Source organism: Semicossyphus pulcher, unplaced genomic scaffold (assembly GCF_022749685.1).
Source record: "Semicossyphus pulcher isolate SPU_LCO1_2020_fin unplaced genomic scaffold, fSemPul1.0.p SCAF_16, whole genome shotgun sequence".
Lineage (NCBI taxonomy): Eukaryota > Metazoa > Chordata > Actinopteri > Labriformes > Labridae > Semicossyphus > Semicossyphus pulcher.
In genome coordinates, this window is record NW_027211670.1 from 19,584,167 (window position 1) to 19,597,253 (window position 13,087).

The window sequence follows — 13,087 nt, forward strand, 5'->3', positions numbered from 1 at the left end:
AGCTTTGGACAGAGCCATGAAAGCTGCTGTGGTTTTCTTATTTGTTGCTTCCAGTTCCAGAGTTTATGCTAAGCTAGGCTAATTGTCTCACGCTCTATCTGCATACGGTGCCCACAACTCTTGGTAAATAAAAATAGCTTTTAGCACTGTGGCTCCTTCAGTGGGTAAATCTGACCGCTGTTGTTCCACCTCTTGAAATAAACTCTTGACACAGTTTATGGATTTCAACAAAACCTTTTTAATTTCACTGGTACTGTTTATAAAATCAGCGAATCTGCTTTGATGCCAACTTAAAACATGGTGTGCGATTTGTGTTTGTGTGGGTGCTGTGTGTGTGTTAAGTGTGGCGTAGTGTGTAATCTATGTGTGTGTGAGGATGTCAGATTGCTTGATAAGGCAACATGCAGTCATCAGTTTCCATTGGCCTCAAAGTAAAAACACACAAACCTGCTCCAGACACAAACACACACACACAAACACACACACACACACACACACACACACACGTTGCTGGCTGAACAGGTTCTATGTTAACACACACGTATATATAACACACACACATACAGTGCTTACAGACACACACACTGATGCCGGGCAGACAAGCAGTGGAAGGTGACTGACGGGAGAAGGGTGTCCTCTGATTGGCTGAGACAGTTGATGGTGCGGGAGCTTCAGGACAGCCGGAGTTCAGACGAGTTAGAGTGAATTTAAACTACCCTAAAAAACAACTACATATCCCAGAATTCAAGCTGGACACAGAACTACACATAAAGCTGAAATATGCTTAAATCCAAACCTTAATTCTGCTCTCTTAGCGGACTGAATCGAGGTTTTTCATCACAAATCTGAGCTTCTCTCGATGGCATGCAGACCAGTTTCACAAAGACGACAAAGCAGCTACACGATAACAAGAGGTGCTCATATTTCAGCTTTAAATTAAGCTTTTAAACCCAAAATTCCCTTCAAATTTCCATGAAAGTAGCTTTGAATTTAACGTATTTTCTTGTGTTGGACATATATCCTGTATCAGTTTGTGTGTATTCTTAATTAAAGCCTCAGACATCTTCAAACCCAAGGACTCCAGCTATTTAAAAGGTACTGTGCTGCATTTTATCCACATTTCCTAATACTAATATGGTTGATTTTTAAATAAAGTTGTGTGGTTTTGAACAGAGGAATACATGTACACATGTATTCTTCTGCCAAATGTTATATAGCCTTTTTGCTTTTGTTAGTGTTTTTTATGCTCGTTTGAAGTTGTTGTGTTGAAATTCTGCTCGTTTGCAAGGTGTCAATCAAATCTAATCAAAGCAATAGTTATTGTTTTTATCCCTTTATAATAGCTAATGTTTGTTCATCCTCTCACTTTGAAAATATTAAACATTCTGGGAAATTCTTTGACATTTTGAGGCTAAAAAACACCCAATGAAACGACTCCTGTTTTCTCGAGCATCACACAAACACGATTCGAGTTGCTGCGGATAAACAAGCGCGGTGTATTGCTTCATGTTTAATGACACTGTAATAACCCTGTTTCTAATAAATGTCGAGGCCAAACACACACTAAGCCGTACGAAGCTACACAGAACAGCCGCTACTCTACGGTCACAACACAAGACGGGTCATTCTACACACGTGGTCATGCAGGCTACTCTAGCTAACTAACTACTGCACACACAACAGAATGACATCTGTCTTTAATGCCTCTGGAGCTACACATGCACACACACACACACACACACACACGCACACACACCAAACACACACATATATATATATAAGCTATCATGGAGACAAAGGCATAAACAGAGAAGATCACGCACCCTCACACACCTTGCCTTAGTCACACAGTGAATCTTTGTTGTGGCTTTGCCCAGTGTGTGCGTCTGTGCTGGCATTGACTGTATGTACTGCATGTGTGTGTTTCATGCATGTGTGGAATGAATGTGTATCTCTTTTGTGTGTGTGTGCATGTGTGCACGTGTGTTTTTGTGTGTGAGGTTTCCCTAAAGTTTGGTAGGCGTGTGGGGGGAGGGAGTGACAATACCAGGTTCATATCAGGACGACACTAGCACACGGGTGAGGCGAGGGTGAGGCGGGCAGTGGAGGGGGAAAAAAAGCTACAGGCTGCAGAGAGTCAGAGGGGAGGAAGAGGAGGAGGAGGAGGGGTGAGCACAGGTAAGGGGCATCACGAGGGGTGAGGCAGAGTGGGTGTGGGAGGAGGGGGAGGGTTGGCGCAGGGGGGCTCAGGTGCGGCATCCGGAAGAGTCTGTTTTATAGTTGGTTTTGGTTCTGTAAAGTCACAAAAAAATATGTGGAACATCTGGAGTCTGGAACAGCGAGGCGAGGGGAGCGAGGGGCCACCAGAGAGCACGGGAGGGGAGGTCCTGAAGACGACTAATACCCCTGGAGAGAAGAGGGGAAGAAAAGAAGGAAGGGAGGAAGGAAACGAGGATAGAGACACACGTCAGTGGTGGAAGAAGCATTTAAAAGCAGCAATAACACAATGTCATCAAAACAACACATTAAAGAAGACTGTATATTTACTCAAGTACTGTGTACAATTGTTGGGTATTTGTACTTTAATTTCCATTTCTTGCTACTATAATGGAAATATTCAGGAGGAATCATTGTACCTTTTTATTCCATTACATTTATCAGACAGGTGTAATAACTTGTTTCTTTTCAGATTAAGATTTCAAGTAACAAAACAGATGATAAACTTCTAAAATACAGCCTATTATTACAGATTAAACTGGTTGTTTCCAGTCATTTTGACCTCTGACCCCTTACAAAGAGTTTCAGTTAAGATGGTTTCTTTGAGGCCCAAAGAAGAAACACACACACACACACACACACACACACACACACACACACACACAAAAATGTATTTCATCAGAGGAATTCCAAAACTTGAAGAGATTTAGTTGCTCTTCCCTCTCCTGTTAAATGAAGCAATATCATGTGAGAGGGAGTGATGTTGTACTGAATATCATCGCCGTCATTATATTACATACACAACCTGCTTTTATACAACAGTTACACAAGCAGCACATAGTAGAAAAAGTTCCACAAGCTGAACTAGTTCCACAGCTTAACTGAAACCGAACTTTTGTTGCCAAGCCATCCGAACATTCTCCTGCTCTCTGTGTCTACAGGTTACCACGGATCAGCGGCCTGGCCTCTCTGGTGTCCCCTCTAGAGGTATCCTCCAGTAACACGCGGAGTGCAAAGACAAGGATGTGAACGATTCCGCTCATGACGCAGCCGGTCGTTTTGATTCTTTTGATTCTTCACACATATTTTTCTTGTAACAACTCTGTACTTTCATATGATTTGTATTCTGTATTCCAATGAAATTTATACTCATGCTTTCGTATTTTTACCCAAGTTAAGTATCCTAATACTTAACAAAGATCTTCTGAAGTCCTGGAGGGGCTTCGGCAAGTCGAGGGGTGATAATTAAGAAAAAGAAACGAAGCAGCAGATGTACTTTAGAATCAAAAGTGAAAGCACGTCTTCAAATATTTGTCCCTCTCAGTACACAGAGAATACCTCTTGTCCATGAATTACCGCTTATTTTTATTATTGAAAAATTCAGATGGGAAAATATCACTTTATGTTTTTGTCATTTAAACAGAATAGAATATAAAGGCATATTTCCCTGCTGTTTCAAATATGAATGAGGTAGTTTAAGCACATCAGCCTCTTGAAACTTTAATAACATACATTTAGTTTTTGTTTTGTGTTTCTTTTCTGTCCCCTGTGTGTCAGTTTTGGAGGATCACAGCCTCTAATCCTCTCTTTTAGGCTTTTACGGATGAGCACAGCTACGATTTGGATCACAGATTGGCTTTTACTCAAATTGAATAAATAAATCGTTGATGATAGGGATGTTCTAAACGAGTTTGGTAGATGGCAAAGTGAGCAGTTTCTGCTGCAGCTAAATATACCGAATGTAGTAAAAAGCCTTGTCTTCTTACCTCTCCTCCCTCCCCACCCTGCTCCATTCCTCCATATTCTCCCTGCAGGAGACAAGAAGAATGAGAATAAATCAGACATTTAAAAAAAAGGGCTGGAGTTCTCTGAGAGCATGAAAGGATGGAGTAATAGCAGGGCAGAGGGCCTCAAGCACCAATGGCCAACTAGCTTTCGTTTTTACTCCGTCTCTAATATAACAACGCAGTTTACCGTACAAAGACACATGCCGTTCGGCTGACAGAACTCTTAGTCATGCTTAATCCCTTCCCTGAAGGCTCAGTTAGTAGATTAGAGATCTACATGATGTGAGGGTGGAATAAAACCCTAATCTGCTTCCTCCAGGTGCTAAGGCCTCAAGAAGCTGCATCTGTGCATGCCATGAAAATATTCACTGTGGCTGAGAGCTTTAATGCTACAGGGGCTGCATGGTTAGAAATGCATTTTAGTATAACTGTTGCTTAAATCAGCGAGCGTCAGAGAGGTCAGAGGAAACAGTTTGCAGTTTTCAGAGTAGGGGATTAAAAAATGCTAACAAAGATGTAGCATTACATTTTTTATTTGTAGAAGCTTTTCTCCAAATACTGCATGAATCTGGCTTTTTTTATTTAACTAAAAAGCTGCTATTTCCTCCTCTTCTCAATGCTCACTAAGTTGGCTAAGCTAATTAGCTAATAAACACTGTGTTAACAGTTTATTAGTTAAACCTAAACCGTTTAATGTAATCCAATACTCCTACAATAAATCCATAAACCCTGATGCTTCTGCAGGTTTATTGGATCACATTGTGCAGGTTTATTCTATATGCTGGTAACTTAGTGCATGTAGCATGCAGGGTATGCACTCTCTTCCTTTCCTTAACACTAGCACATTACAGCATGACCTATGACCCCACACTGCTCTGTCCAATAGGCACCTCGTATACAGGCTCCTCCTATGAGGGAAACACAGATGAGACACAAACGACACAAACAACAGAACGTAAGAACAGCGACACAGAACCACACACAAGACAGAAGCTTAGCATACACAAGCACGGTACGATAACGGAAGAGGCAACATCATACACACTGAAACACTATTAAAGATACATGCAGGACAGACACAATAGTTAGATGAGAGTCCATCTAACATCTGGCAAATAATTACATAGAAATTAACCAAAAGTTTCAGGAAAAAGTTCAATAACTTTACATAACATTTCATCTTAAATTGATATAGCATATTTTAATACCTAAATTAAATACATGAATTTATATAGAGTCTGTGTTTGAAATTAATAGCTTATTATCTTATTGCAGATATATTGTAACACTGTATAAATCATCAGTAACAACAAACTGCTGTACAGAAATGCCAAACAAGAATAATTAAAGAGATCTGTGTCAAAATAATTGTTATTTGTTGTACATGTTGTGACATATCTACATATCCACAATGCCATACAATTAATTTGTCAAGTGTGCCAAATATTCCCTCCTTTTAGCTTCTGAAATGTGAGTAGTTGCTAATTTTCTCTGTTTTACATCATTGTTAACTGAATAACTGTTTTGTTTTTTTGGAGTGTGAATCATAGAACACAAGCAATTCAAGACATCATCTTGGGTTCTTGGAAACAAAATTGATAGTGTAGCATTGTTGGTTTGATTGATTGTAGCTCTAATCAATTTAATTACAAGATCTGCAAATACATTTCAGCTTTAAGGAAAAGGAACTGAAATTTATCTGATAAACTGCTGCCGTTTGATGTTTAACATGTTGGGAAAGAGCTCCATCTAGTGGTGGACCTTAAAAAAGACTATTACATTTAAGTTTCAGGTTGAATAAATCAGTTAATCGTAGTTTTTCTCATCTGGCTGCAATGACATGTGTTGTGACACTTTTGTCTTTCCGAAATACTACTTTGTTGATGTTATTCGGACTTCCTGTTTTCAGCAACGTGTCCTTAACTAGCGTTGCCATGGTAACTGACCTGGTTGACCATCCCGGTCGACGCAGCGACGTTCTCGACGCCCTCCACGGTTCCCTGTGACACTTCGTTGGCCGCGCCCACCGCCGTGTCTCCGACGATGTTGGCCTGGTCCACGGTCCTGTTGGCCACTGTCATGAAAAAGTGAAGGGCGGTTAGTGACACTGCAACACACTCGAATAGTTTCAAACGACGCTGATAATTTAACACACATATCTATTGTCCTTATTGTGAATTAGACGCAAGAATTCCAAAAGTCACGTCTGTATGACGTCACGTCATGCATGAGCATGATGCACGAGGCTTCTAACCCAACAGAAAGCGTTTCGGGGTAGTCCTTGCCCTTGTACAAATCCTTTTGATAAGGTCAGTTTTCCGTGTTTTTTCTGGTTTTGCGGTTTTGTTGCCTGCTACCATTGCTATCATTTCACCTCTTCCTGGTTAATGAGCAACTGTAAAGATAATGAACAGTGAAAATCCAGCCATTCAATTTAAACCAGCATATAGCTACTGTCAATAGCTAACGTTAGCATTCAACCACTTTCTAGCTTACATTATGCTAGCTAGGAAGTAAATTCTAACATTGTAATGTGATGTTAGCTAGGAATTTACGCCTTTCCTATTGTAACGTTTCACCCTTTCAAACGGTTGTATTGACTGTCTGCAACTTCATAGCTAACAATGTTGTCTAGTAAGGCTGAGTGCTAATGTTACCCATAGTTTGACCATAGCTAATTAAAATTGTTGTTTTAAGATGAAATATGGCCAGATTTCCCTCTAGAATTTTGCTGATTATTGTCTTTTCACTTGCCGATCAACAGAGAAACAATGAAATAATAATGATTTGATTTAATCATAATAATCTTAATTTATACCACTTACAACCTGGAACACAGCAGTTTGACTTTCCTATTGTATCCTAATACAATATCAAACAGTAAGGTTAGCATTCACCTAATTCCCAGCTAATCAGGAAATGGCTAATTGTTAGCTGTTGTCAAAGGGTAGCTAATGAGTAAACACATATTGTGTTTTAACCTGAAATATATTTTCTCTATTCATTATCATTGCAGTTGCGGATCAATCGAGAAGCAGTGAAATAAAAACAATTTGTCACATTTCTAACATTTAGGCTATTCAACTTAAAACAATATAACAGCCTTTGAGTCTCCCACGCTGAGCGTGACGTCAGAGGAAAATGTGTGAATATAACCTATTTATGCTATGGTGTCAAAAACATGCTCCCATAGCGAGTTTTCATTTCCAGTTGTGTAAAACCCAAAAAGGTATAACTCTCACAGTATTATGACATCTTCAGTTATGTTTTTTGGTATAGAAAGTATACCGCTGAGGAAGCAGAATCTCAAAACCACAAAGTAACAGTTTCGATTCGCAACATTAACCCATGTCGACAGAATTCACTAATTTCCCTGTTTAGATTGACGTAGCGGTAGAGCAGCTACTTCCAAAATAAACTGGCTTCTAGGATGCCTCTCAAATGCCATGCAGCACATCTGTTGGAATCACAGGCGTTACTAGAGTGCCCAAGATCAACTCCGGCTGCTGCTTTCTGTCGATGCTAGGAGACTGGAGCTGCTAATTGTGAGCTCTCTAGTTAATGCTTTTGACATATTTTCATGGTCTCACTGGTCCTGTTGTTGGACCTCCCTAAATGGTTCCATAAAAAAGCTCATTGTAGCTGCTAGCAAGACGTACGTTAGCCAAACCAACCTGATAGCCTTCACCCTTTGAGTCTTTTCTTCTGTTAAAACTGAGAAATAATGCCTCTGATAAACCATTAATCTCACATTTGTGTCACTTGTTCAAGAAAAATTTCTTGTGTGCAGAGTGTGATGAGCCACAATCTGCTCAGTACCGCCCCCTGTGGCCGGAGGGTGGAAAACAAGTACTGACACTTGCTGTTTGTGAGAACTGCAGTTGTAGTGGGTGATTTCCTCCCAACTGCCACAAGGACCGACAATGAACAAGTTTCACTCATTATTTTTCAGTTGAACAAGAGGAAAGACTTTAAGTATGAAGTTTGTTTGAGGCAATATAAAGAGCAGTCGTGGATAAGACTGTGGCAAACGGAACTATACGTTTTTGATTGGCTGTTTATTTTGCCCTATCCTGGGCAGACAGAAAACATCTGTGAGGTCCAGAATTACATCTAAAGACATAAAAACGTGACAATAGAAACATATAACGTTTGTGTTTCCCCCCTAAAGTTTGGGCTAAGAAATGGAGCTGGAACTGTAGCAAGTCACAAATGGGGCAAGCAAATAACTTTTCTTACCTGTGTTTACTGATGACACAACTCCCTCCTTTGTCTTACTGCCTGAGGATCAAAGGGAGATTAAAATCACCATTAGTATTCTATAATTTCTATATTTTTTATAGCCTATATTCAATAGAAACATGATCGTTTTTTTTGGTTAAATTTCTGGAGCATTTCTTCTGCATTTCGTGTCCTGTAATCAGTGAGGGATGACGAGTATGAACGTGAGTATGAGGTTTTTTTGTTCTTATTCATTATTAAACCAAACTGGATCCGTACACACGTCTGATGATTATATAAATACCATGATGTAGTATTGAGTAGTTGATTAACTTGTGATTATAATAACAAGACAATTACATCACGAGATAAATCCATCTTCCATTTTTACATCAAAATGACGTGCTATGTTTGTCATGATGTTTCTCTTGTTAGCTTACTTATTACTAATTTAGACATACATATTAAATATTTTATTGCCACAAAGTCAGTTTGAGGGATTACACTTCATTTTGGAAACATTTCTGAGCTCCTGTCACCCACAAAGACTCTGACATCTGCCTCCTGAGGCTGTCGGGTCAGCAGTATCCATTGCTCTTTCTAAAAATACATTTAAAGAGCCTTTTTTTAGTCGGTGTCCTTTCAGTGTGGCTGATGTTTCCCAGCTGAAGTGGTCCTTTTGATGTCTGCTCGGATTGCTTAATGTGCTTTTATCTTTCTCTTTCAACCTTGAGACCTATTTGTTGGCGTTAAAGAGCTCCGTAAAGCTCAGTTCTCTGTATAATTTGTGTTTCATGGAGCTATTTCTTATTGGAAAACATGCAATGAACAGCAGCACCTTGCTATTTCCCCCTCTTTGCTCATCAGCACTGTGCTCATTTCAGTTTGATCCCAAGCAGATTAAATTGTGGTTATATAATCTGGCAGAGTAAGTGGATAGAAGAAGAGAAATGTCTACTTTAAAAAGATGAAAGGGAATAATGGTGGGAATGTAGAAACAAAGGAAGTAAAGGTACAAAAATCCCCAGCAGAATCACATGAGTTTGTGCACCTGACTGTTCTCTTTTTTTAAACATTCACACAGATGCCGCCATCCTGCATCCACCCGTCCTCCCTCCGTCTGCTGCTCTCCTCCATCTCTCTGCACGCTCCCTGTGCTACATGAGCCACGTGCCTGAGTACTGAGCAGCACTGCAGTACAGCCCAACACACACACACTCACACACACACACACACACACACACACTCTGCAATGACACAGCTTCTGTCTCCCAGTCAGCAGAGGGAGCCCCCTGAGTGTCACTGTGAATATCTGAATGTGAGCTGATCTGTCTGTCACCATCCTGCAGATCAAAGTGCATCTATGGAAGTGCATTCTCTTCTTCTTCTGCTGCTTGATCTCTCAGCTTTGCTTTTAGATGTCACTTCTTAAAAAAAGCTTTGTGCAGATGCATTTCCAGGTGTTGCACAGGACACCGTCAAGAACGGGAAGGCAATATATGAAATAATCCGGACCATGAATAATAATCCAGAGTGAACGATTGCACAGATTAGAGTGTGTGAATGTCTTTTCCTATGATGAAATAATGTATTCAATGTGCAAAAATAAGGCTTTGGTCTGTTTATTATAGAAGTGGATTTGTGCTTTAGCAGTCCTGATGAGATGAAATATCATGTGGTGGTCTTCATGTGTTTGCAGCAACATACATGTATGTATTAAAACAGTCACATGCGTAGACACAGAAACACCACCTACATAAATATGTACATATGTAACAAAGAAAGCTGTGCAGGAGAGAAAACGAGCACGGAGCTCTTTTATAAACTCAAAGAATCATAACACAAACGCATTAATCAAAGCTTTGTGAGTTAATAATGGAAGAAAAGGCAGTTAAAGGACCAAAAATCACTGCTAAGCACAAATCCTTTGGTAAAAACTGCAGAAAATCAGCAGCTAGAACCTTTTATAGATTCAAGATTTCAAGGTTTGGATTATTCATTCATAAAAACCTGTAAACTACAACGCTCCCATCATAATAAACCAATATTCATTATATACCCCTGAAATAACACCATCGGAATAAAAACAACGTAAGACTAAATTTGGGAATATAGCTATAGCTAAAAAAGAACATGAAGATGCCATAAAAACAAGTCTTTTTGGAGCTACTGTGTGGCAGCTTGTGTTCAGCGACTTGTTCATTTTTTCCTTTTTTTAATCACAGATAACGTCGCGCTGTCTGTCCACGTTCGGCCTGTTGGTGGAAGCGTGCGTGCAGACCTCCATGTACCCACATTTGCATCCTGGCGTCTGCACTCTGCTGCAGGCAGATACAGTGTGTTTCATCAGAGCCATCGACCCTCCTCACTTCAGCGACCACATCCCCCCTCTTCCTCTTCTCTTCCTCCTTCCTCCGTCTTCTTCCCCCTGTCTCAGTTCACTTTTTCCCCCCTGCCTCTCCTTTACCTGAGTCTCATCCCTTCACCTCCGTCATCCGTCCATCACACACCAACTCTGTCTCTCTTTCTGTCTGTCCCTCCATCTGTTCATCCAGGAGCCAGAAGCTCAAAGCCTTTTCTGACATAACACCCCTCCTTTCTCTCTCCCTCTTCTCTCTCTCTCTTTCTGCATCCCTCCATCTTTTCTCCTCTCTGGGATGGGTGTTTTTTTTTTCAGAGCTGTGGGGGAGGAAGGTGGTTAGTCATCAAAGCAGCACACACTGGCGGGCAAATCCTGCTGCTGCTGCTGCTGCAACGCACATCCACGTTCTTGCCTTAACACAAGGATGGGGTGAGGATGAGGGTGAGGGTGAAGAGGGGGGGGTCGATGGGACGGCAAACTGCTGCAGTGCTCAAGTGATCCTTGCCCCGGCTACCTCACCTCCCTCCCCTCTCCATCTCCCACTGACATTGACCCCTTGCATTCTTTAAAAATCATTTTCAGCATCACGATTCAGATTTTGAAGCCGTCGGTCAGAGCGCTGAAAGGCAAAGACTTCCACTCCACTAACTCCTCGTCCGCCCTCCTACTTTTACATCCCCTCCCTCCCCTCTCCCCTCTCAAGCGGCCCTAAAAGCCTGCTACTCGGGGTAACCTTGAGATGTGACGCATTAGCTGCTTCAGCTAACATAAGAGTACACGAAAAGAACAGCGTGTCCACAGAGCCTCTGATGCAGCTTTAAAAAGTATAAATATATATTTTTGGGCTTTTTAAAAAGCCCTGTTCTCATTTTCTTGCATTTTTCTTGTGGATTTATGCATTCGTCTTAAAATATCTGTAAATACACCTCATGGAAATGTATGGCAGCCTGTTAATGTAGGTCAACTAATGCATTTTTAAAAAGGCAGATAAACTGAGTCATAAGGGAGCTCATCGCTGCATTGAGTCGGTCACAGGACGTCCCTCTGCAAACTGCTCTCTAATGTGAATAAAATAGGACAGGTGATAAAAGCGTGATGCAGTGCTGTCCCTCCTCTCCTCTCCTCTTTTTCTTTTACTCCTTTTCCCCTCTCAAGTCAGGACCAAATTACAACTTTTTCTCCATCTGATCCCCCCTCCTCACTCTTTCAGACCCCCACCCTCTGCCCTGCACCAGTCCTGCAGCAGTATCCTTCTTCCTCCTCCTCCTCTTCCTCCTCCCTCTGTTCCTGTCACTTCTCACAAGTGTCCCAGACGTGGACACCCATGGGACCCCACCTCAAAAACAGATGATGCAACCCCACAGACACATGCAACAAAAAGAACGAACCCAGCTCCCTGCACACTTACCGATTTTTCTGCGACTCTCAGACAATATGTGTGTTACGTACCTACATACATCACCCCTTCCTTGGTCTTGGCTGCTGCCTCCTCCATGCCAGCTTTGGTCTTCTCTGCAGCGGCCACCACCCCCTCCTTGGCCATGGAGAACCCCTTCATCAGTACATCCATTTTGGGCGACGAGACGGCTGGGCTCCCCTGCTCCAAACGGGCCTGGCTGGCTTTGCTGGTGCTTACAGTGAGCGTGCGGAAGAGACGATGTGAGATGTCAGAGTGTGCGTGTCTGTGTGAGTATGCGTGTGTGTGTGTCTGTGTGTGACGGTGGCTCCTCCTCCCTTTGGTGGTGCTACAACAGAGGACTGAGAGGACCGCACAGCAGGGCTACAGCACGCAGACTGAGAGCAAGAGGGGGGAGGAAACAGCCGGTACGCACGAGATGGAGAGAAGAGGAGGAGGAGGAGGAGGAGGAGGAGGAGGAGAGACGACCGGATGCTGCAGCATTTTCAAGTTATGCTGCAATCCCGCGCCTCGACCACGCCTCCATCCTCATCCATCTTTCTCCCGATGATTCTCCCTCATGCTTGGCTCAGCCTCCGTCTCGCTCTTTGCATATTTTGATTGACAGGTTGCTGTGGACACACCTTTCTGGATGCTGAGCCATGTTACATAACCAGCTGAGCATCAGCGCTGGAGGCAAAGAGGATTTTTTTCTCCATATCATATGCCTTGTGATATTTTGCCGTGTAGTCACATCACACAGTTTGTCACAAAGATATGATTCATTCTTTCATTTTCAGTTCATGTATTTTATTGTATTTGCAGAGTCACTGTACTTAATTTACTGAATTCAGAGAGGAAAAGAGAGCACCTGCAGCTCTTTTTATTGTTGTGAGAGGAGACAAAATGCTTTGTCATCTCCACCTGGATGAGTCACAACTTCCCCTCCTCCGCTTCCTCCTCCTCCTCCTCCTCCTCACTGTCCCAATTCTCCCAGACATGCCGACTCAGCAGCACAGTAAATCCATGGCTCGTTTTGATATGAGATAAACAGCTCCATTTTTCTCTCTCTCATTACATTTTTTAACCACAAGCAGGCAAGCA

General features: G+C 41.9%; 1 protein-coding gene across 1 annotated transcript; it reads right to left on the reverse strand.

Moving 5' to 3' along the window:
* Positions 1-214: 214 nt before the first annotated feature.
* sncgb (synuclein, gamma b (breast cancer-specific protein 1)) lies at positions 215-12,395 on the reverse strand. The gene is made up of 5 exons (XM_069664440.1): positions 12,037-12,395; positions 8,244-8,285; positions 5,951-6,078; positions 3,984-4,025; positions 215-2,406 (listed from the first exon to the last, which is right to left on the reverse strand). Exons 1-5 carry the CDS (start codon positions 12,155-12,157, stop codon positions 2,398-2,400), a joined length of 342 nt encoding a protein of 113 aa, XP_069520541.1. The 5' UTR covers positions 12,158-12,395; the 3' UTR covers positions 215-2,397.
* Between the last annotated feature and the right edge of the window lie 692 nt (positions 12,396-13,087).